Source organism: Coregonus lavaretus, assembly GCF_964263955.1.
Source record: "Coregonus lavaretus genome assembly, chromosome: 10".
Lineage (NCBI taxonomy): Eukaryota > Metazoa > Chordata > Actinopteri > Salmoniformes > Salmonidae > Coregonus > Coregonus lavaretus.
This window is the reverse complement of record NC_139997.1, coordinates 4,799,643-4,823,559: the sequence shown is the minus strand read 5'-3', so window position 1 is coordinate 4,823,559 and position 23,917 is coordinate 4,799,643. Positions and strand designations below refer to the sequence as shown.

Below are 23,917 nucleotides of genomic sequence, written 5' to 3'. Positions count from 1 at the left end.
AGGAAACAGCCACTTTTCCTTAGGTCCAGCTACTTCTTGACCTCTTGGTCGGCCAGTCCAAGCGGATTATTATTTGTCCTAATGGGGACGAAACATACGTACAAAAAATCCAAAAAGGAGTGCCCAAACTAACGATTCAAAAGGCGTCATGGCCACCAAACAAAACCCAGCAGCCTCACGGCTCTGCCAGCTGGTTATCTGACTGACATCAGCTGATGTGCTCGTCAAGGCTTCCTTCTAGCACAGCATTTGGACATGGTTGGTGCTGCCACCTGGGGGTGGAGTGTTGAAGTGTATCCTGGTAGTATGTTGCTAACACTAAACTACATAACGTTATCAAACAAATTTAAAAATATAAAGTAGCCTATGTTTTTTTATAAACTTTGTAATGGGCCCAAAACACTCGTCAATCATGACCTCGTCTAGCGTGAAGAGGCTAAAAGACATTGGTGCCAAAAGGCTAACACTGAGTACTTAGACATTTTAGGTTGTTTGGCCATTACCCATTTTCGTGCTCTAATCTAACAAGACATTGAAAGCCTTATGAGTTAACTATATTATAGTGTGCTCTGTGTATTATGGTTAGTAGTAACCTAGACTATATAATGGCACAAACTGCTTACTTACATGTTATTGGCTCAATAAATACCCCAAGTTGGTGTGCTGCCATTGCCGTTTTGGCTTTGGCAGTACAGTTGAGTGGGCACGGGGCTGGGAGGAGAAGCGTGTTTTTGAGTCGCGTTCCGTGGTTCATTTCCAGCCATTGGTTTCTCACCTGAGCTGGAATAATGGAATAATGTCGACATGGCATTTCTGACTGTGGTGTCACTGTGTGATTTTTATGATGTGTGTAGTTTTGGCATGGGGTTGCCTACAGAACAGCATAGTCACCTGAAGGGGCTGGCTGCATCCCAAATGGCCATCTACATATACCCTATATAGAGCACTAGCCCTGGTCTGAAGAAGTGCGTCTATAAAGGGAATGGGGTTCCATTTGAGACTCAACTGCTTTCTGTCTGTAGAATGCTTCTGTGTCAGGGTTAAACATGAGGAATGCGGTCGCCACCTTGCTGATCAAGCTCCATTACCACCATCTCCTTAAAACGGGTAGGGTTAGTGGTTAGTGACGGGGAATGGAAATTCACCTGGGGTATTTGGCTATATTCAAACCTGTCGGCTTTCCTTTTTAGGTTTTACGTAGGTGAAAGATTGGGGAAATTTATTTTAGTTTTGTTTTTGTTTCCGTCTAGTTTCTTTTTGTGGACTCAAGGTTTTATCTTATTTTTTATAGCGAAAGCAACACAGTCTATTTTTTCCTCATGGTTATACACTACAATGTCTTAAGTATGAGGACACCTGCTCGTCGAACATCTCATTCCAAAATCATAGGCATTAATATGGAGTTGGTCCCCCCTTTGCTGCTATAACAGCCTCCACTCTTCTGGAAAGGCTTTCCACTAGATGTTGGAACATTACTGTGGGTACTGCAGCAAGAGCATTCATGAGGTCGGGCACTGATGTTGGGCGATTAGACCTGGCTCGCAGTCGGCGTTACATTTCATTCCGAAGGTGTTAGATTGGGTTGAGGTCAGGGCTCTGTGCAGGCCAGTCAAGTTCTTCCACACAGATCTTGACAATCGTCTAGCACAAACTATGAAAAACAGCCCCAGACCATTATTCCTCCTCCACCAAACTTTACAGTTGGCATTATGCATTGGTGCAGGTAGCGTTCTCCTGGCATCTGCCAAAACCCAGATTCGTCCGTCGGACTGCCAGATGGTGAAGTGTGATTCATCACTCCAGAGAACACGTTTCCACTGCTCCAGAGTCCAATGGTGGCAAGCTTTACACTACTCCAGGTGACGCTTGGCATTGCGCATGGTGATCTTAGGCTTGTGTGCGGCTGCTCGGCCATGGAAACCCATTTCATGAAGCTCCCGACAAACAGTTATTGTGCTGACGTTGCTTCCAGAGGCAGTTTGGTACTCAGTAGTGAGTGTTGCAACTGAGGACAGACAATTTTTACACGCTTCAGCACTCAGCGGTCCCGTTCTGTGAGCTTGTGTGGCCTACCACTTCGCGGCTGAGCTGTTGTTGCTCCTAGATGTTTCCACTTCACAATAACAGCACTTACAGTTGACCGGGGCAGCTCTAGCAGGGCAGACATTTGACGAACTGACTTGCTGGAAAGGTGGCATCCTGTGACGGGTGCCACGTTGAAAGTCACTGAGCTGTTCAGTACAGGCCATTCTACTGCCAATGTTTGCCAATGCATGGCTGTGTACTCGATTTTATACACACATTTGAAGGTGTGTCCTTATACTTTTGGCCATGTAGTGTATCTAGTATGACAGCACATGTATCTTGTGTATGACACGTGATTTCTTTAGTGTCCTTTCCCTGTCAAAGATCTAAGTGGACTTGACTGTTTAGTGTACTTCAAGTCCTCTGACATGCTTTGTTAATGTGAACTGAAACCAGTTTTGCTTTGGAAGAATGAGTTGGCAAAATAATTAGCAAGGATTAGTGGCTATTTCAAAATACTCCTTGATGAAAATTCTCTCTCTCCTCTCTCTCACTCGATCTTTGCTCTCTCTCTCTCCTGTCCTCTCCCCCTCTCTTCTCCTCCCTCTCCCCTCGCCCCCCATCCATCCCCCCCAGTGAGCGACCTCCAGACGTTTCTCCACCATGAGTCGGGAGCGAGTAGACTCCCAGGAGTCACTGGGGCCTGACGATGAGGTCATGCCGTATAGTGACGACGAGACGGATGATGAGTTGGACCCCGGCTCAGACGAAGAGAGGCCCCCAGGGGGGCCACAGGCTGAAGAGCCCAAGAGCGCCGGTAAGAGACTGGGAGCAGACACTAGAGAAGAGCTGCACACACACACACACACACAGGAAGACACACACACACACACACAGGCAAACACACACACACACAGACAGACACACACACACACAAACACACACACACACACATCCATTACATTTTTTGTCATTTATCAGAAGCTCTTATCCAGAGCGACTTACAGTTAGTGCATACATTTTCATACTGGCCCCCCGTGGGAAACGAACCCACAACCCTGGCGTTGCAAGCACCATGCTCTACCAACTGAGCTACAGGGGACTGTTTATGAGGAAACACCCTTAATAGTTGTGATACCACCTTCGATTCGTTTGGAAATATTCCAGTTTCACCATTCAGCTGCCATATTCTTCAGGTTTGCCAACTGACTGTCTGTTCTTCTGTTTCCAGAGTCTGGTTGGAGAGTCAAAGCAAATGACAGAGCCTTCTGTAACCTGCCAGAGTTTCAGAAAAAATACTTGTTTTGTCTCAAGAAGAGCAAATACGCAGTAAGTCCCCTCTCTCTCCCAGTTCCACCCAGGACTGCTGGTTCAAACCTAGGTCTTGTGCGTTAGGCACCACACGAAGACAATGGACTGAAACAGGAAAGCTGTAACCTGGAAATTGTTTTGTTTTCCGTTGTAAAATGGTTTAAAACCTTTTCAGTTCCATGCCCTAATGAACACCACCCTAATGAACACCACCCTAATGAACACCAGCCTCAGACTGAGTAAAACTAAATATTTACTAATGAAACAAGCTTTATTTTTAGGAGTAATGACAGTTGCTGGCAGGAGTGCGACCATAAAGGACAAGACTCAGGTCGGCAGAAACCTATCTCTGTAATGTGCTTAGGAGGAGCTCGATGTCGTCCCTTTAAACAAGCCCATATTTGAGTGTGGTAGCAGACAAAATGCCAGTGCTATGTTGAGCTTTTATCCTTTTGGATTGCCTCATACACGACTGTGTGTGCTATTACATACTTTCCAATGGCGGTAGTAGGTCCAGTGCATCATGGACAATAAGGAAGTTTGTTCTTTTATTTGATCAGTTATTCTGGTTGTTCCTACTTCCTCCTTACTGTGCTGATGTGTCTGTCATACCGGCCGGACCACTTTGTATATAATACAAAGATTCTTTATTACAGCTCCATAAAACACACAGACTGGGCTGAAAATAACAATGAGGTATTTATCAGATGCCGAGGTATTTATCAGATGCCCAGGTATTTATCAGTTGCCCAGGTATTTATCAGTTGCCCAGGTATTTTCAGTGACTGCCAGACTGTGCCAGGACAGGACTCATTGTTAGTCTGTGGTCTTTCCTTTCTGTGGCGATAGAACTTCTTCTCTTTTGTGTTCATTTACTTGTTAGTCACCATTAGACGTCATGTTACCACACTCCCTAGTGTCGATCATCAGAGAGTTAGCCTGAAATCAAGGCTACCATTTATCGTAATGAGGTGATACAAATCTCATTCAGTTGTCTAAACAAACAAACAAATGGGTAAATAAATACATTTTCCAACTGGTGACCGAAGTAGTTTTTTGTGTTTGGGGTCATCCCCCACATGGATAAACTGATACCACAGTGGAGTTGACCTGTATTCGAGGAGGAGTGCCACTGTTAACAGTTCGCCTGGTCCCAGATCTGCCAATCCTGCCAACTTCTATGGGCGTTGTCACGTCACAAACAGATCTGGGACCAGGCTAGTTAGAATGCTAACTGCAGGCACATTGTGGGACAAAGTACAGATGTCAAACTATGACTTAGGTATTTTGTGACATCTGAAAATAGCTCCGCTTTTGTTTGCAGCTAGTGATCTGTGGTTGTGCGCTCTGCCTGCGGTAAGGCATTGGGACACAGGAAATTCCCTGTACACAGTAGACACTCCCATAAAAACCAACACCTCACCTGTTTCTTCGGTTAATAACTCTTCCTTAAAGGAACGGACAGAGCAAGTGTAGGTGTTTTTGTTTGTAACTAAATGTGCCGCTTTCCCTGGTTTTTAAATAAATCATGAAAATAAAGAGCAGAGAGGCTGGGCTATAGACATTCAGACACTCCCTTTCAGCGCCACGCCTAAGCCCCGCTCTTATCCTTAATGGTACTTAACCTAAGCTGCTGTTTCCACTTACCCTTGGTTAAAGACTGCTCTTTATAAAGTCACTGACCACTACACCGGTGTCCTAGTCCTACTCTGCTCTTTTTACTTATTAGTCACGTTCTAGGACACATGGATGGCACTCTATTCCCTTATATACTGAACTACTTTTCTGCCCTGGTCAAAAGTAGTGCACGTTATAGGAAATAGGTTGTCATTTGGGACTGGGGTTTAGCAGAGTGGTTTTGTCTAATCGTTTGCCCCCCCCCCCCCCCCCCCCCTCCTCGTCCTCTCAGGATTATGGCTGCTGTTTTGTTGTTTATGCGAATTGACATGGAAAGTTCTACCTAGTGTGACAGAGGGAGAGAGAGAGAGAGAGAGAGAGAGAGAGAACTGTTCCACCCCAGAATACCACACACACACGGAAGATGTGTTCTAGCCGCACCTAGGGGAATGCACACACACACACGGAAGATGTGTTCTAGCCGCACCTAGGGGAATGCACACACACACACGGAATATGTGTTCTAGCCGCACCTATGGGAATGCACACACAACTAATAATAATAATATGCCATTTAGCAGACGCTTTTATCCAAAGCGACTTACAGTCATGCGTGCATACAGACCAGAGGACTGCCTGTTAACATAGAACTTCCCTAAAGTCTCCCTAATGTTAATGGCCATAATAGTCTAAACCAGTCTGTATCCGTAAAGCCTTTCTGTCTTCCCAGAAACCTTTAGTAAAAGCAGAGTTTGTATGTATAAGAGCCTCAAGTCTCTATATGGACATTTTAAAGTGGAGATTTTCTCCCTGTTTTGATTTAACCGTGTTTATGTACCTTTCCTTATTTCTTTAGTTCATCTTCTGACCAAATGCGTTGTTGTTTTGTGCCCTAAGGGGAATGGAATCAAGACGTACAAATACAACGCCTTGACCTTCATCCCACTGAATCTGTTCGAGCAGTTCAAACGAGCTGCCAACCTTTACTTTCTGGCCCTGCTGATCTTACAGGTAAGTCTGCTAAATACCGCTGCGTTTCAGCCAGCGTTGAATAATAACTGGGTACGAGGTAATTGAGGTAGATATGTACATATAGGTAGGGGTAAAGTGACTAGGCACCAACACTCAAACATCATTTAAAAACGAAGCATTTGTGTTTAGTGAGTCCGCCAGATCAAAGGCTGGAGGGATGTCTTATTGTTAAGTGTGTGAATTGGACAGTTTTCCTGTCCTGCTAAGCACTTGAAATGTAATGAGTACTTTTGGGTGTCAGGGAAAATATATGGAGGAAAAAGTACATTATTCTCTTTAGCAATGTAGTGAAGTAAAAGTTGTCAAAAATATATAAATAGTGAAGTACAGATATTTTTGACACCACTGTGCATCGGTGCTGCTTGCCTTGCGGTAGCAGAGAGAACAGTCTATGGCTTGGGTGGTTGGAGTCTTTAACAATTTTTTGCCCCTTCCTCTGACACCGCCTGGTATAGAGGTCCTGGATGGCAGGGAGCTGAGTGATGGACTGGGAAGGAGTGAGCTTGTGTTGTTTTTTTGTGATGCGAAGCAGTTTAAACTAATTATTATAAAAAAATATATTCACATTTTAAATTTCTGCCCCCCTTTTCTCCACCAAATTCGTGATATCCAATTACGATCTTGTCTCATCGCTGCAACTCTCCAGCAGGCTCGGGAGAGGTGAAGGTTGAGTCATGCGTCCTCCGCTACATGACCCGCCAAGCCATGACCCGCCAAGCCATGACCCGCCAAGCCATGACCCGCCAAGCCGCGCTACTACTTATCACCCGCTCGCTTAACCTGGAAGCCATACGCACCAATGTGTCGGAGGAAACGCCGTTCAACTGACGACTGAAGTCAGCTTGCAGGCACCCGGCCCGCCACGAGGAAACGCTAGAGTGCGATGAGCCAAGGAAAGTACCCCGGCCAAACCCTCCCCTAACCTGGACAACGCTGGGCCAATTGTGCGCCGCCCTATGTGACTCCCGGTTAATACTGTGATGCAGTGCCTTAGAACACTGCACCACTCGGGAGGCCCCAGTTTAAACTAATTTACATAGCATTTACATCACATTTTAAATCTATGCCGCATTGTTACAAGCTGGCACTTAACGAACTATAAACAAGCAGGAAAACGTACATACAGAGACTGCTTTTCTGGTTGCCGGCGATTTAAGACATGCGATGCCCAACTTCCATCATCACGTGTCCTTCGCCACTAGGGGCAATAAAGTCCTGTTATTCTACCCACAAGCAAGCTTACAAAGGCCCTCCCTCGTCTGCCATTTGACAAATCCGATCAAGACTCCCTACTCCTGCTTCCTGTTTACAAGCAGAAGCTCAAACAGGAAGTACCCGTGACTCGCTCCGTTGCGAAATGGTCACCAGAATCAGGGATTATGCTACAGGACTGCTTTGGTAGCACTGATTTGAAATACAGGTATGTTTCGAGCTAACCACCTCAGTCACCGGCCTAATTAGGAAATGCATGGGCGACCTTGTCCCCACAGTGAAGGTTCCTGGATTAATACAGAGGTTGGCACTAAAGGACAGGGCTGTGAGCCTGAGGCTATGGCTGAGGACAGGAATACCTACAGGAAGTCCCACTACGACCTCCGCAGATTCATCAAACGAGCAAAAGGGCAATATAGGAATAAGGTGGAATCATGTCACACAGGCTCTGACACCTGAATGTGGCAGGGGCGACAGACCGTTACGGATTACAAAGGAAGACCCAGCCGTGATCTGACCAATGATGTCTCTCTACCAGACAGACTCGACGCATTTTATGCACCCTTTGACAACAACAACATCGTGGTGGGGGTGAGGGCCGCCACCGACCCAGAGGATTTGGATGTGAGGACAGCCCAGTACATCACTGGGGCCGAGCACCTTACCACTATACATATCTACCTCTATCACTCCAGTATCCCTGCACATTGTTAATATTGACTGCACATTGTTAATATTGAACTAACCCTGAATATAGTCACCTTACCCCTATACATATCTACCTCTATCACTCCAGTATCCCTGCACATTGTTAATATTGACTGCACATTGTTAATATTGGACTAACCCTGAATATAGTCACCTTACCACTATACATACAGTGGGGAGAACAAGTATTTGATACACTGCCGATTTTGCAGGTTTTCCTACTTATAAAGCATGTAGAGGTCTGTAATTTTTATCATAGGTACACTTCAACTGTGAGAGACGGAATCTAAAACAAAAATCCAGAAAATCACATTGTATGATTTTTAAGTAAATAATTTGCATTTTATTGCATGACATAAGTATTTGATACATCAGAAAAGCAGAACTTAATATTTGGTACAGAAACCTTTGTTTGCAATTACAGAGATCATACGTTTCCTGTAGGTCTTGACCAGGTTTGCACACACTGCAGCAGGGATTTTGGCCCACTCCTCCATACAGACCTTCAGGTTTCGGGGCTTTCGCTGGGCAATACGAACTTTCAGCTCCCTTCAAAGATTTTCTATTGGGTTCAGGTCTGGAGACTGGCTAGGCCACTCCAGGATCTTGAGATGCTTCTTACGGAGCCACTCCTTAGTTGCCCTGGCTGTGTGTTTCGGTTCGTTGTCATGCTGGAAGACCCAGCCACGACCCATCTTCAATGCTCTTACTGAGGGAAGGAGGTTGTTGGCCAAGATCTTGCGATACATGGCCCCATCCATCCTCCCCTCAATACGGTGCAGTCGTCCTGTCCCCTTTGCAGAAAAGCATCCCCAAAGAATGATGTTTCCACCTCCATGCTTCACGGTTGGGATGGTGTTCTTGGGGTTGTACTCATCCTTCTTCTTCCTCCAAACACGGCGAGTGGAGTTTAGACCAAAAAGCTCTATTTTTGTCTCATCAGACCACATGACCTTCTCCCATTCCTCCTCTGGATCATCCAGATGGTCATTGGCAAACTTCAGACGGGCCTGGACATGCGCTGGCTTGAGCAGGGGGACCTTGCGTGCGCTGCAGGATTTTAATCCATGACGGCGTAGTGTGTTACTAATGGTTTTCTTTGAGACTGTGGTCCCAGCTCTCTTCAGGTCATTGACCAGGTCCTGCCGTGTAGTTCTGGGCTGATCCCTCACCTTCCTCATGATCATTGATGCCCCACGAGGTGAGATCTTGCATGGAGCCCCAGACCGAGGGTGATTGACCGTCATCTTGAACGTCTTCCATTTTCTAATAATTGCGCCAACAGTTGTTGCCTTCTCAACAAGCTGCTTGCCTATTGTCCTGTAGCCCATCCCAGCCTTGTGCAGGTCTACAATTTTATCCCTGATGTCCTTACACAGCTCTCTGGTCTTGGCCATTGTGGAGAGGTTGGAGTCTGTTTGATTGAGTGTGTGGACAGGTGTCTTTTATACAGGTAACGAGTTCAAACAGGTGCAGTTAATACAGGTAATGAGTAGAGAACAGGAGGGTTTCTTAAATAAAAACTAACAGGTCTGTGAGAGCCGGAATTCTTACTGGTTGGTAGGTGATCAAATACTTATGTCATGCAATAAAATGCAAATTAATTACTTAAAAATCATACAATGTGATTTTCTGGATTTTTGTTTTAGATTCTGTCTCTCACAGTTGAAGTGTACCTATGATAAAAATTACAGACCTCTACATGCTTTGTACGTAGGAAAACCTGCAAAATCGGCAGTGTATCAAATACTTGTTCTCTCCACTGTATCTACCTCTATCACTCCAGTACCCCTGCACATTGTTAATATTGACTGCACATTGTTAATATTGAACTAACCCTGAATATAGTCACCTTACCCCTATACATATCTACCTCCATCACTCCAGTATCCCTGCACATTGGAAATATGGTACTGGAACTGACCCTGTATATAGTATGCTTACTTACTTTCTCGTGTTCAACGCACAGGACCCTGGCCTGAGCAGTGATGAAGCATTGTTGGTCAACAGAAACCGCAGGGCAATAAAGATGGGGCATTATAATCAGATTATTCCTGCGGTCACCACGCTCCCTTGAAACTTTTAACATGTTGGATAAAGGAATAGATTATGTGATATTAATGCACTTTTATTATTATTCACCAGATTATTCCTGAGATCACCACGTTGCCTTGGTACACCACATTAGTGCCTTTAGTCCTGGTGTTGGGAATCACAGCCATCAAAGACCTGGTGGACGATCTGGTGAGTGACTCCATCCTCTCTCTTCCCGCTGGCTGCATCTCAATTCTCCAACCTTCTCCCAAAGTGTGCATTTGTAAACACTCCCCATCATGGATTTTAAGCATAGGATTTGGTGTAAGCGTTGGCGAGAAGTTTTCTTGAAGTATGCAAAGGGGGGGAAAAAGTGGGAAAATCAGGACATGGCCACTGTCCAGACTCTGTTCATTTCACTCAACCACGGTGTCCTACGGATGAGACGGACCAAGAAAAATGTCTATTTTTCGTTGATGGCATGTGCAGTACACTCCATTTGTGAAGAGAACATTGTGGTCCATTTATCTAGTGCTGAACCCTGGTTGGTGTTTTCCCTTCCTCTCCAACAGGCCCGCCACAGGATGGACAACGAGATCAACAACAGGAAGTGTGAGGTCCTCCTGGATGGCAGGTAATGACTATGAACCATAGAGATGGATAGAGATCACTACTTCGATATAACCAGTTTTAGCATGGGCGGCTCCATTGAGGGTTTACACCATTTTTTAAAATAGTCAACTGGGTGCGACTTCCAATGTTTTTAAGGAAGGATCACATAATTCCGTCCAGGTCATCAGGAGGGATTAGCCAATGAATTACACTTGTGAGCAAACATTCCATAACTGCAGAGGGCAGTAAATCGGCGACCTTGGCTGTATATCTTTTCAAACAACACGTTCCAGGTGGCAGTATGCACCCTTTTCAGTTTGTTTACCAACTCCTAGAAGTAATCGAAGAAGAAAATTGACTACGGCGAAATGGAGAGGACCTCGATGGCTCTGCCGACCTCTGACCCCATAATGGGACAGATACAAATAAGCTTTGTCTATCTAAGTCTATGGTCTGAACTTAGAAACTATAACAGTGTTATGTCTTTTTCACAGTGTTGTGGGAACAATGTTCAATTGATTAGATAGGTAATTATTGGTGCTGCAGAGTCTGAATAACAAGGATTCCAGTATGTCGAGGGAGCTTTCTGAGGTTTATCTTAGAATGATTGATAGGTGTAATATACTGACTTGGGGTACAAGGTAATACCATCCAAGAAGGGAGTGCCAACTGATGGTTAACAGATGTTGTTGAAGAAACGTGTAAAACATGAAGTGTATAAACTAAGAGATTTCCTTTGTTCAGTAGTTGTGGATAACGAGGCAAAGCATGTGCCGTTTGTTAGACGAACCACGGTACCGTGTCTATTAACTATTTGTATGAACTCTCCATATAAGTGTTTTAAGTATATTCTTGCATCCTGAATTACTTGATACCCGAGAAACTCAACATAACAGATAGTATTGTGTTCTATATCTGTGGGTCTGGATCTCCGCAGTTCCATAGTGCAACAGCATACCATTTTTAATTTCTTAAATAGTTTTTGTTGTAATGTCTGTGCTATGCATCAAGACAAACTTCATGTTTTGAACATCTGAATAGCTGACTGAAACTTTTTTTCCAAACCAGGTTTCAAGTGTCGAAGTGGATGAATATACATGTCGGTGATGTGGTTCGTTTGAAGAAAAATGATCACATCCCGGTAATGTCACACATTTGTTCTCTGGCTATAAACCAAACCAGCCATTTTATATAATTCAGTTACAGTATTTTGATCTATTTGCTTTTCGTTTTCACTCAGGCCGACATTCTGTTGTTGTCCAGTTCAAACCCCAACAGTCTTTGCTATGTTGAAACAGCCGAGCTCGACGGGTAAGATGTTCTCCAATAAATGTTAATTTATGGTTCTGTCCCAAATGGTATCATGTTCCCTATATAGTGCACTACTTTTTTGACCAGAGCCATATGGGCCATTGGTCAAAAGTAGTGCGCTATCCCGTATAGGGAATACAGTGCCATTTGGGACACAGACCAGGTCTTAAAACCTTTTTTTTTTGTGTGTAATCTGTAATTTCATATTGCGTTTGTCAATAACTACCCCTTAGTGACATGAGAAATTACGTTGCCAGAACGTGCTTTTGTGTAAACATTAAAATGTAGAGGTGAAGTGAGATAAAAAAGGTTTTGACTTGTCACCGGCTGCTTCAGCCTGTAGATTAGATAACTCGTTAGTCAAACAATACTATCAAAAGCCCAGCATGGTTCAGTTAAGGATCAGGTTATTGTCCCTGTGTACAATGTACAGATGTTGCTGTTTTTATATACTGGATTTGTGCTCGAAAAGTCCACTGAAATGTCAATGTACATTTATTGTTTTGCAGGGAAACCAATCTGAAGTTTAAAATGGGTCTGAAAGTGACAGACGAGAGACTTCAGGAGGAGCGCCAGCTGGCACAGTTTGATGGTAATATACTGCTGTACTATAAAGTGTGTACTGGCCGCCTTTACTAACAGATAACGTTAGATACTGTACATTTATTTACTTATGTGTGGTGGGTCTTAAGATGAAAGCACTAACTGTAAATCGCTCTGGAGAAGAGAACCTGCAAATGACAAAAATGTAATATAAAATGTGTGTATTTTGGAGAGGGGGTGGGAGAGAGAATCCCCATACAGCCATGATAGTGTGGTCACTGTTCCCTTGTTTCCCCCATACAGCCATGATAGTGTGTGGTTACTGTTCCCTTGTTTCCCCATACAGCCATGATAGTGTGTGGTTACTGTTCCCTTGTTTCCCCATACAGCCATGATAGTGAGGTCACTGTTCCCTTGGTCCCCCTACAGCCATGATAGTGTGTGGTTACTGTTCCCTTGTTTCCCCATACAGCCATGATAGTGAGGTCACTGTTCCCTTGTTTCCCCATACAGCCATGATAGTGAGGTCACTGTTCCCTTGTTTCCCCATACAGCCATGATAGTGAGGTCACTGTTCCCTTGTTTCCCCATACAGCCATGATAGTGAGGTCACTGTTCCCTTATTTCCCCATACAGCCATGATAGTGTGTGGTCACTGTTCCCTTGTTTCCCCATACAGCCATGATAGTGAGGTCACTGTTCCCTTGTTTCCCCATTCAGCCATGATAGTGAGGTCACTGTTCCCTTGTTTCCCCATTCAGCCATGATAGTGAGGTCACTGTTCCCTTGTTTCCCCATTCATCCATGATAGTGAGGTCACTGTTCCCTTGTTTCCCCATACAGCCATGATAGTGAGGTCACTGTTCCCTTGGTCTCCATACAGCCATGATAGTGAGGTCACTGTTCCCTTGTTTCCCCATTCATCCATGATAGTGAGGTCACTGTTCCCTTGTTTCCCCATACAGCCATGATAGTGAGGTCACTGTTCCCTTGGTCTCCATACAGCCATGATAGTGAGGTCACTGTTCCCTTGTTTCCCCATTCAGCCATGATAGTGATGTCACTGTTCCCTTGTTTCCCCATTCAGCCATGATAGTGAGGTCACTGTTCCCTTGTTTCCCCATTCAGCCATGATAGTGAGGTCACTGTTCCCTTGTTTCCCCATACAGCCATGATAGTGTGTGGTTACTGTTCCCTTGTTTCCCCCATACAGCCATGATAGTGTGTGGTTACTGTTCCCTTGTTTCCCCATACAGCCATGATAGTGAGGTCACTGTTCCCTTGTTTCCCCCATACAGCCGTGATAGTGTGTGGTTACTGTTCCCTTGTTTCCCCCATACAGCCATGATAGTGTGTGGTTACTGTTCCCTTGTTTCCCCATTCAGCCATGATAGTGTGTGGTTACTGTTCCCTTGTTTCCCCATACAGCCATGATAGTGAGGTTACTGTTCCCTTGTTTCCCCCATACAGCCATGATAGTGTGGTTACTGTTCCCTTGTTTCCCCATACAGCCATGATAGTGTGTGGTTACTGTTCCCTTGTTTCCCCATACAGCCATGATAGTGTGGTTACTGTTCCCTTGTTTCCCCATACAGCCATGATAGTGTGGTTACTGTTCCCTTGTTCCCCCATACAGCCATGATAGTGTGTGGTTACTGTTCCCTTGTTTCCCCATTCAGCCATGATTGTGTGTGGTTACTGTTCCCTTGTTTCCCCCATACAGCCATGATAGTGTGGTTACTGTTCCCTTGTTTCCCCCATACAGCCATGATAGTGTGTGGTTACTGTTCCCTTGTTTCCCCCATACAGCCATGATAGTGTGTGGTTACTGTTCCCTTGTTTCCCCATTCAGCCATGATAGTGTGTGGTTACTGTTCCCTTGTTCCCCCATACAGCCATGATAGTGAGGTCACTGTTCCCTTGTTTCCCCATACAGCCATGATAGTGAGGTCACTGTTCCCTTGTTTCCCCATACAGCCATGATAGTGAGGTCACTGTTCCCTTGTTTCCCCATACAGCCATGATAGTGTGTGGTCACTGTTCCCTTGTTTCCCCATACAGCCATGATAGTGAGGTCACTGTTCCCTTGTTTCCCCATTCAGCCATGATAGTGAGGTCACTGTTCCCTTGTTTCCCCATTCAGCCATGATAGTGAGGTCACTGTTCCCTTGTTTCCCCATTCATCCATGATAGTGAGGTCACTGTTCCCTTGTTTCCCCATACAGCCATGATAGTGAGGTCACTGTTCCCTTGGTCTCCATACAGCCATGATAGTGAGGTCACTGTTCCCTTGTTTCCCCATTCAGCCATGATAGTGAGGTCACTGTTCCCTTGTTTCCCCATTCAGCCATGATAGTGAGGTCACTGTTCCCTTGTTTCCCCATACAGCCATGATAGTGTGGTTACTGTTCCCTTGTTTCCCCATACAGCCATGATAGTGTGTGGTTACTGTTCCCTTGTTTCCCCATACAGCCATGATAGTGTGTGGTTACTGTTCCCTTGTTTCCCCATACAGCCATGATAGTGAGGTCACTGTTCCCTTGTTTCCCCATACAGCCATGATAGTGAGGTCACTGTTCCCTTGTTTCCCCATACAGCCATGATAGTGTGTGGTCACTGTTCCCTTGTTTCCCCATACAGCCATGATAGTGAGGTCACTGTTCCCTTGTTTCCCCATTCAGCCATGATAGTGAGGTCACTGTTCCCTTGTTTCCCCATTCAGCCATGATAGTGAGGTCACTGTTCCCTTGTTTCCCCATTCATCCATGATAGTGAGGTCACTGTTCCCTTGTTTCCCCATACAGCCATGATAGTGAGGTCACTGTTCCCTTGGTCTCCATACAGCCATGATAGTGAGGTCACTGTTCCCTTGTTTCCCCATTCAGCCATGATAGTGAGGTCACTGTTCCCTTGTTTCCCCATTCAGCCATGATAGTGAGGTCACTGTTCCCTTGTTTCCCCATTCAGCCATGATAGTGTGTGGTTACTGTTCCCTTGTTTCCCCATACAGCCATGATAGTGTGTGGTTACTGTTCCCTTGTTTCCCCATACAGCCATGATAGTGTGGTTACTGTTCCCTTGTTTCCCCCATACAGCCATGATAGTGAGGTTACTGTTCCCTTGTTTCCCCCATACAGCCATGATAGTGTGTGGTTACTGTTCCCTTGTTTCCCCATTCAGCCATGATAGTGAGGTCACTGTTCCCTTGTTTCCCCCATACAGCCATGATAGTGTGTGGTTACTGTTCCCTTGTTTCCCCATACAGCCATGATAGTGTGTGGTTACTGTTCCCTTGTTTCCCCATACAGCCATGATAGTGAGGTCACTGTTCCCTTGTTTCCCCCATACAGCCATGATAGTGTGTGGTTACTGTTCCCTTGTTTCCCCATACAGCCATGATAGTGTGTGGTTACTGTTCCCTTGTTTCCCCATACAGCCATGATAGTGAGGTCACTGTTCCCTTGTTTCCCCATACAGCCATGATAGTGTGTGGTCACTGTTCCCTTGTTTCCCCCATACAGCCATGATAGTGTGTGGTTACTGTTCCCTTGTTTCCCCATACAGCCATGATAGTGTGTGAGGAGCCGAACAACCGTCTGGATAAGTTCACTGGGACCATGCGCTGGAGGAAGGACCGGTTCCCTTTGGATCTGGACAACATGATGCTGAGAGGATGCAGGATCAGAAACACGGATGAGTGTCACGGACTGGTCATCTTCGCAGGTATATACCTCACACACACACACACACACACACACACACACACACACACACACACACACACACACACACACACACACACAGCATTTCACTGTTAGTCCACACCTGTTGGTTACGAAGCATGTGACGAATAACTTTTTTGATTTGACACACCCACCACACACAGACATCTTTTCAGGTAAATACGTCACACACCTTTTCAAATATTTCACACACCAACAACATGGGCATGCAATAATGTAAATATGCCGTCTTGGACTTCATCTCATGCAAAACCCCTTACTCGTTTGTTTGTTGACTGTTTTGATGTAGGCGCTGACACTAAAATCATGAGGAATGGTGGTAAGACCAGGTTCAAGAGGACTAAAATCGATGAATTGATGAACTACATGGTGTACACTGTAAGTGATATTAAATCATCCACTACACCTCACAATATTTCACCCTTTTATGAAATTGAGTCTGTTAACAGCCATTTACATCAGAGCGCGACGTATGTTGAACGCTGAATGAGAGACCTCGGTTTATTGTTTTTGTGTAAAGTTGTGACAGTGTTTGCTCGCAAAGCTTGGTTTATGTATTTGTTTTTATGGATTTTGGATCACATAACGCAGTTATTTTCAGTTGCTGTGACTGCTACTGTCTGTCCCGGGATCCTGCCAGACCAAAAAGTCTGAAGTTGTTTGCCGTAGCTAGCTACTAGCCTAGCTGATAGCTCTCAGTATCAAGCTAGCAGGGTTTGTGTGTGCTGTTTTCGTTCACTTAGTTGAGAATTCCCTGTAAGGAGAGAGACACGGAAACCCAGCTAGCCTAGCTAGCCGACAGTCTCAAATGGAGGTCGCTATTGAACGTTTTCAACGCTGCAGGAGCTGTTTATTTTTGCTCTATTCCTGGACAATGTGGACCGCCCGGTCTTTCAATGTATCCACTGTTTGCTTGCAGAGGACTACAGGGGCGAAGTGGCTACTTTTAGCAAACAAGTTAATGAATTTACACAAGCTCCTGGGGGAATCCTACACAAGCTACTGGTCAATATTTAGGTCACCCAGAAAATATACCTCTCTGTTGATATCGCATACATTATCAAGCATTTCACACATTATGTAGAAACTAAGAGGTCCTATGTTGATGTAAAGAATATTTGCTGGTGTGTAATGGGGAGCAACCAGACGCTACACTTGACACATTTACGAAATGTCTTACTCCAGTTACTAATAAGCATGCACCCATTAATAAAATGACTGAGAACAAAAATAAGAAACTATACTATGAAACAAAGATAAATTATATAAAGAATAATAGTAAAAAGCTTTGGAGCACCTTAAATGAAATTTTGGGCAAAAAGGCAAACTCGGCTCCATCATTCATTGAATCAGATGGCTCGTTCATCACAAACCCACTGATATTGCCAACTACTTTAATAATTTTTTCTTTGGCAAGATTATCAAACTCAGGCATGACATGCCAGCAACAAACGCTGACACTACACATCCAAGTATAACTGACCAAATTATGAAAGACAAGCGTTGTAATTTTGAATTCTGTAATGTGAGTGTGGAAGAGGTGAAGCAATTATTGTTGTCTATCAACAATGACAAGCCACCGGGGTCTGACAACTTGGATGGAAAATTACTGTAGATGATGGCGAACAATATTGCCACTCCCATTTGCCATCTCTTCAATCTAAGCCTACAAAAAAGTGTGTGGCCTCAGGCCTGGAGGGAGGCAAAAGTAATTCCGCTACCCAAGAATAGTAAAGCCCCCTTTACTGGCTCAAATAGCCGACCAATCAGCCTGTTACCAACCCTTAGTAAACTTTTTAGAATGCAGATACAATGCTATTTTACAGTAAATAAATTAACAGACGTTCAGCACGCTTATAGGGAAAGGCATTCAACATGCACAGCACTTACACAAATGACTGATCGGCTGAGAGAAATTGATGATAAAAAGATTGTGGGGGCTGTTTTGTTAGACTTCAGTGTGGCTTTTGACATTATCGATCATAGTCTGCTGCTGGAAGAACTTATATGTTATGGCTTTACACCCCCTGCTATATTGTGGATAAAGAGTTTCCTGTCTAACAGAACACAGAGGGTGTTCTTTAATGGAAGCCTCTCCAACATAATCCAGGTACAATCAGGAATTCCCCAGGGCAGCTATGTAGGCCCCTTACTGTTTTCAATCTTTACTAATGACATGCCACTGGCTTTGAGTAAAGCCAGTGTGTCTATGTATGTGGATGACTCAACACTATACAAGTCAACTACTACAGTGAGTGAAATCACTGGAACACTTAACAATGAGCTGCAGTCAGTTTCAGAATGGGTGGCAAGAAATACATTTGTCCTAAATATTTCAGAAACTAAAAGCATTGTGTTTGGGACAAATCATTCACTAAAGCCTAAACCTCAACTAAGTCTTGTAATGAATAATGTGGGAGTTGAGCAAGTTGAGGAGACTAAACTGCTTGGAGTAACCCTGGATTGTAAACGGTTATGGTCAAAACCAGCGGAGGCTGCTGAGGGGAGAACGGCTCATAATAATGTCTGGAAGGGACCAAATGGAATGGCATCAAACACCTGGACACCATGTGTTTTTATGTATTTAATACCATTCCATTGATTCCACTCCAGCCATTACCATGAGCACGTCCTCCTGTGGTCAAAACATATTGAAGCAACAGTAGCTAAAATGGCGAGAGGTCTGTCCATAAAGCGCTGCTGTGCCGCCTTAACGACAATCTCAACAAGGCAGGTCCTACAGGCCCTAGTTTTGTCTCACCTGGACTACTGCCCAGTCGTGTGGTCAGGTGCCACAAAGAGGGACCTCGGAAAATTACAACTGGCCCAGAACAGGGCAGCACAGCTGGCCCTTAAATGTACACATAGAGCTTACATTGATAATATGCATGTCATTCTCTCATGGCTCGAAGTAGAGGAGAGATTGACTTAATCACTACTTGTTTTTGTAAGAAGTGTTGACATGCTGAATGCACCGAGGTGTCTGTTTTTTAAACTACTAGCACACAGCTCGGACACTCACGCATACCCCACAAGACATGCCGCCAGAGGTTTCTTCACAGTCCCCAAGTCCAGAACAGACTATGGAAGGCACACAGTACTACATAGAGCCATGACTACATGGAACTCTATTCCACATCAAGTGACTCACAGAAGCAGTAAAATCACAATAAAAAAATACACCTTATGGAACAGCGAGGACACACACACCGGTACAAACACACACATACAAACACACACACACATACACACAATAGACAAATATACATGGATTGTGTGTTGTAGTAGCGGCCGGAGGGCACACTCTTAATGTATTGTGAAATCTGTTGTAAAATGTATTTTAATGTTTAAAAATTGTATTATAAGGTACATTACTGCCTTAATTTTTGCTGGACCCCAGGAAGAGTAGCAGCTGCTCCGTAATAAATACAAATAGAGATGGAAAAATAGAGCGAGTGGAAACGCTGTCGAAAAGCTGATTCAATTCCTTCTCTTCCCCTCTCCAGATCTTTGTAATCCTGGTCCTGTTGTGTGCTGGCCTGGCCATCGGAAACACCTTCTGGTATGAGGAGGTAGGCAGCAAAGCCTGGTATCTGAATGACGGTAAGGACCAGACTGCTTCTTACAGAGGTTTCCTCAGCTTCTGGGGATACATCATCGTGCTCAATACCATGGTGCCCATCTCCCTCTACGTCAGGTGAGTATAGAAATAGAATCAAAGACGCATTGACTTGAATAGGGATACCTGTTCTAATAATGATGTGTCTCTGGGTGAGTCACTCTCAAACCCAGGCAAGTGTTCAGTAGGGCACGTCGTAGCAAAACTTTTTGCAACGGAAAACAGAAATCGGTGTTCTTATTGGAACAAGTTTGTGTAGAACTTCGCTGTTTTTATTCTGTTTCAAAACGTTTTCTGCCTACTGCACACGACCAAGCTCTTTATTGTACCGTCTACCACCTGCTTTTACAGAGGGCTTTATTTAGTCAAAGAATCAGAACTGTCATATTATCTCTTAGTATCTAGTATCCTAACACCCATGTACCTGAGGTAGTAATAATCATAATAATAATAATAATAATAGTGAATTGAGTCATGATGAGAGTATTTCAGGTCCCCCCTTACAAAATAGGTTTCTAATCAAGGGTCTTTCCTGATTTTTAAATAAAGGTTAAATATTTCCAATTTCCTCTGTCCAGTGTGGAGGTGATTCGTTTGGGCCAGTCTAAGTTCATCAACTGGGACCTTCAGATGTATTACCAGGAGAAAGACACCCCAGCCAAGGCCCGCACCACCACCCTCAACGAACAACTGGGTCAGATCGAATACATTTTTTCAGACAAAACCGGTACCCTCACACAGAACATCATGGCCTTCAAGAAGTGCACCATCGCTGGACGCACCTTTGGTAAGACTAATTGTTTTATCCTGGCTAGAATGTAGCCTGGTGTTCCCAGATCTGATTGTGCTGTCATTGTCAAGGTTGTTGTCATTGCCAAATGACCATTTAAGGTCTGGTACCTCAAGTCTTGCTTGAATGGACATCATGGTCAACTCTGCATTGTTTTGAACTAAACAGATTTCACCTGTAAACATTGTTTAGAAGCTTGTGTTATGACATGATTATTAATATATTTTCATTTTTCAGGTGACCCTACTAATTCTGAGGGTGTAACTCTGGATCGTGGAAGGGTACATTTGACAAACTGTGTTTTTATTCAGATTGACACATACAGTGCTTCATCTATGGCGTTGTCTTGATGGTTATTTATTTCCCCCTGTCCTTCACAGCCAGTGGACTTCACCTGGAACAAGCACGCGGACAGGAAGTTTGAGTACCTGGATCATTCCCTGGTGGCCTGCATCCAGTCCAAGAAGGACAAAAACGCCCTGGAGTTCTTCAAACTGCTGTCTCTCTGTCACACTGTCATGGTGGAGCAGAAAGAAGGTGAGACACCTGCATAGTGTTGATAGAGGTCAAAGTTCAATCAACTGCATAGTGTTGATAGAGGTCAAAGTTCAATCAACTGCATAGTGTTGATAGAGGTCAAAGTTCAATCAATAATTGGCTGATTTATTGATGGTCAGTTCAGAAATCACTGATCACACACATACAGTATGTGATAGTCCTGTTAATTGAACACACCTAGGAAGACTAGGTGGCCTTCCTTTAGAGTACCATGGTGCTGTGGCCCCAGACTTGATGTGCGTCTGTTGTCTTCAGATGAGTTGGTGTACCAGGCAGCCTCTCCTGACGAGGGGGCTCTGGTGACGGCCGCCAGGAACTTTGGTTTTGTGTTCCTGTCCCGTACCCAGGACACCATCACCATCAGCGAGATGGACCAGGAGATGACCTACGAGATGCTGGCCCTGCTCGACTTTAACAGCGACCGCAAACGCATGTCCATCATCCGTGAGTGACCGTTTTAAGACTGTGACCATGGTGTCCCTTCGTGGGTTGTAAAGCTCTGGGAAGTTCTGAGGTTTATTGGAAGTCCTAGTTGGAGGATTCCCCCTCTGCTTATTCCTTGATGACTTGGAAATCTTCAAACCGACCTGGATTTTTGGGACCCATCTACCTAACATGCAGTCTTCTCTCTCTCTCTCTGACAGTGAGGTTCCCTGACGGTCGGATCCGTTTGTACTGCAAAGGAGCGGACACGGTCATCTACGAACGCCTCTCTCCTAACTCCAGATACAAGGAAGTGACCCAGACTGCTCTGGACGTAAGTCACTGATGTCTTTTTAATAGGCTATATGTACTGGATGGTTTTCAGTCTATGTAGAGTAGTAGGGGCCAGACTATGAAGCACTTGTGTGGTTGTATTTTGAGCTAGGACATTCTAGACTTTTTTGGTTGGTCACTTTATTGAATGAAGCTTGGCTCCAGTAGTTTCACAATGGTGAAAATGCACCTTTTTATATATCCCCCTGTACCTGTGTATTCATTGGTTCTCATTCAAGTAATTCCATCCTGTGCACGTCTGCCATATGTGCCAAGATGTTCAAATAAACCTAAACCAAAAAAAAAAAACCTTCTCTTCCGTTGTAGATCTTTGCTAACGAGACTCTCCGGACCCTGTGTCTGTGCTATAAGGACATCAGCGAGCAGGAGTTTGATGCCTGGGCTAAGAAGCACAAGGCCGCCAGTGTTGCTATGGGCAACAGGGAGGCTGCTCTAGACAGAGTGTATGAACAGATTGAGAGCAACCTCATGGTAGGACGCTCTCCCATTACTGCTACTACAGATAATGATAATGAGCTAAACAAATTTGTCAGTTAAATCTAGGGCCTATTTTTAAAGGACTGATTCACTGAAATCTATGTCATATCTTTTTGGGTAGTAGAATACAGTGCATTCGGAAAGTATTTAGACCACTTGACTTTTTCAACATCTTGTTACGTTACAGCCTTATTCTAAAATTGATTAAATTGTTTTTTTTCCCCTCATCAATCTACACACGATACCCCATAATGACAAAACAAAAACATTTTTTCAGAAATGTAGGCACATTTATTCAAAATAAAAAATTATCAAATTTACATAAGTACTCAGACCCTTTACTCAGTACTTTGTTGAAGCACCTTTGGCAGCAATTACAGCCTTGAGTCTTCTTGGGTATGACGCTACAAGCTTGGAACACCTGTATTTGGGGAGTTTCTCCCATTCTTCTCTGCAGATCTTCTCAAGCTCTGTCAGGTTGGATGGGGAGCGTTGCTGCACAGCTATAATCAGGTCTCTCCAGAGATGTTCGATCGGGTTCATGTCCGGGCTCTGGCTGGGCCACTCAAGGACATTCAGAGACTTGTTGAGAAGCCACTCCTGCGTTGTCTTGTCTGTGTGCTTTGGGTCGTTGTCCTGTTGGAAGGTGAACCTTCACCCCAGTCTGTGGTCCTGAGTGCTCTGGAGCAGGTTTTCGTCAAGGATCTCTCTGTACTTTGCTCCGTTCATCTTTCCCTCGATCCTGACTAGTCTCCCAGTCCCTGCCACTGAAAAACATCCCCACAGCATGATGCTGCAACCATCATGCTTCACTGTAGGGATGGTGCCAGGTTTCCTCCAGACGTGACGCTTTGCATTCAGGCCAAAGTGTTCAATCTTGGTTTCATCAGACCAGAGAATCTTGTTTTTCATGGTCTGAGAGTCCATTAGGTGCCTTTTGGCAAACTCCAAGCGGGCTGTCATGTGCCTTTTACTGAGGAGTGGCTTCCGTCTGGGCACTCTACCATAAAGGCCTGATTTGGTGGAGTGTTGCAGAGATGGTTGTCCTTCTGGAAGCTTCTCCCATCTCCACAGAGGAACTCTGGAGCTCTGTCAGAGTGACCATCGGGTTCTTGGTCACCTCCCTGACCAAGGCCCTTCTCCCCGATTGCTCAGTTTGGCCGGCAGCCAGCTCTAGGAAGAGTCTTGGTGGTTCCAAACTTCTTCCATTTAAGAATAATGGAGGCCACTGTGTTCTTGCGGACCTTCAATGCTGCAGAAATGTTTTGGTACCCTTCCCCAGATCTGTGCCTGGACACAATCCTGTCTCGGAGTCCTACGGACAATTCCTTTGACCTAATTGCTTGGTTTTTGCTCTGACATGCACTGTCAACTGTGGGACCTTATATAGACAGGTTGTGTGCCTTTACAAATCATGTCCAATCAATTGAATTGACCACAGGTGGACTCCAATCAAGTTGTAGGAACATCTTAAGGATGATCAATGGAAACAGGATGCACCTGAGCTCAATTTCGAGTCTCATAGCAAAGGGTCTGAATACTTATGTC

At 44.6% G+C, this 23,917-nt stretch overlaps 1 protein-coding gene across 1 annotated transcript in view; it reads left to right on the top strand.

Moving 5' to 3' along the window:
* Nucleotides 1-23,917, top strand: part of LOC311136091 (phospholipid-transporting ATPase IC-like) — a 57,607-nt gene that overhangs the window by 8,395 nt on the left and 25,295 nt on the right. Inside the window, exons 2-18 of the mRNA XM_084170174.1 lie at nt 2,662-2,842; nt 3,257-3,354; nt 5,851-5,964; nt 10,051-10,149; nt 10,512-10,573; nt 11,620-11,692; nt 11,792-11,862; nt 12,372-12,454; nt 15,970-16,128; nt 16,438-16,526; nt 19,655-19,845; nt 20,346-20,554; nt 20,795-20,838; nt 20,938-21,094; nt 21,371-21,559; nt 21,760-21,872; nt 22,199-22,363. Of these exons, the coding sequence (XP_084026300.1) occupies nt 2,689-2,842; nt 3,257-3,354; nt 5,851-5,964; nt 10,051-10,149; nt 10,512-10,573; nt 11,620-11,692; nt 11,792-11,862; nt 12,372-12,454; nt 15,970-16,128; nt 16,438-16,526; nt 19,655-19,845; nt 20,346-20,554; nt 20,795-20,838; nt 20,938-21,094; nt 21,371-21,559; nt 21,760-21,872; nt 22,199-22,363 (2,070 nt within the window). The 5' untranslated portion in view covers nt 2,662-2,688. The remainder of the gene's footprint in view (nt 1-2,661; nt 2,843-3,256; nt 3,355-5,850; nt 5,965-10,050; nt 10,150-10,511; nt 10,574-11,619; nt 11,693-11,791; nt 11,863-12,371; nt 12,455-15,969; nt 16,129-16,437; nt 16,527-19,654; nt 19,846-20,345; nt 20,555-20,794; nt 20,839-20,937; nt 21,095-21,370; nt 21,560-21,759; nt 21,873-22,198; nt 22,364-23,917) is intronic.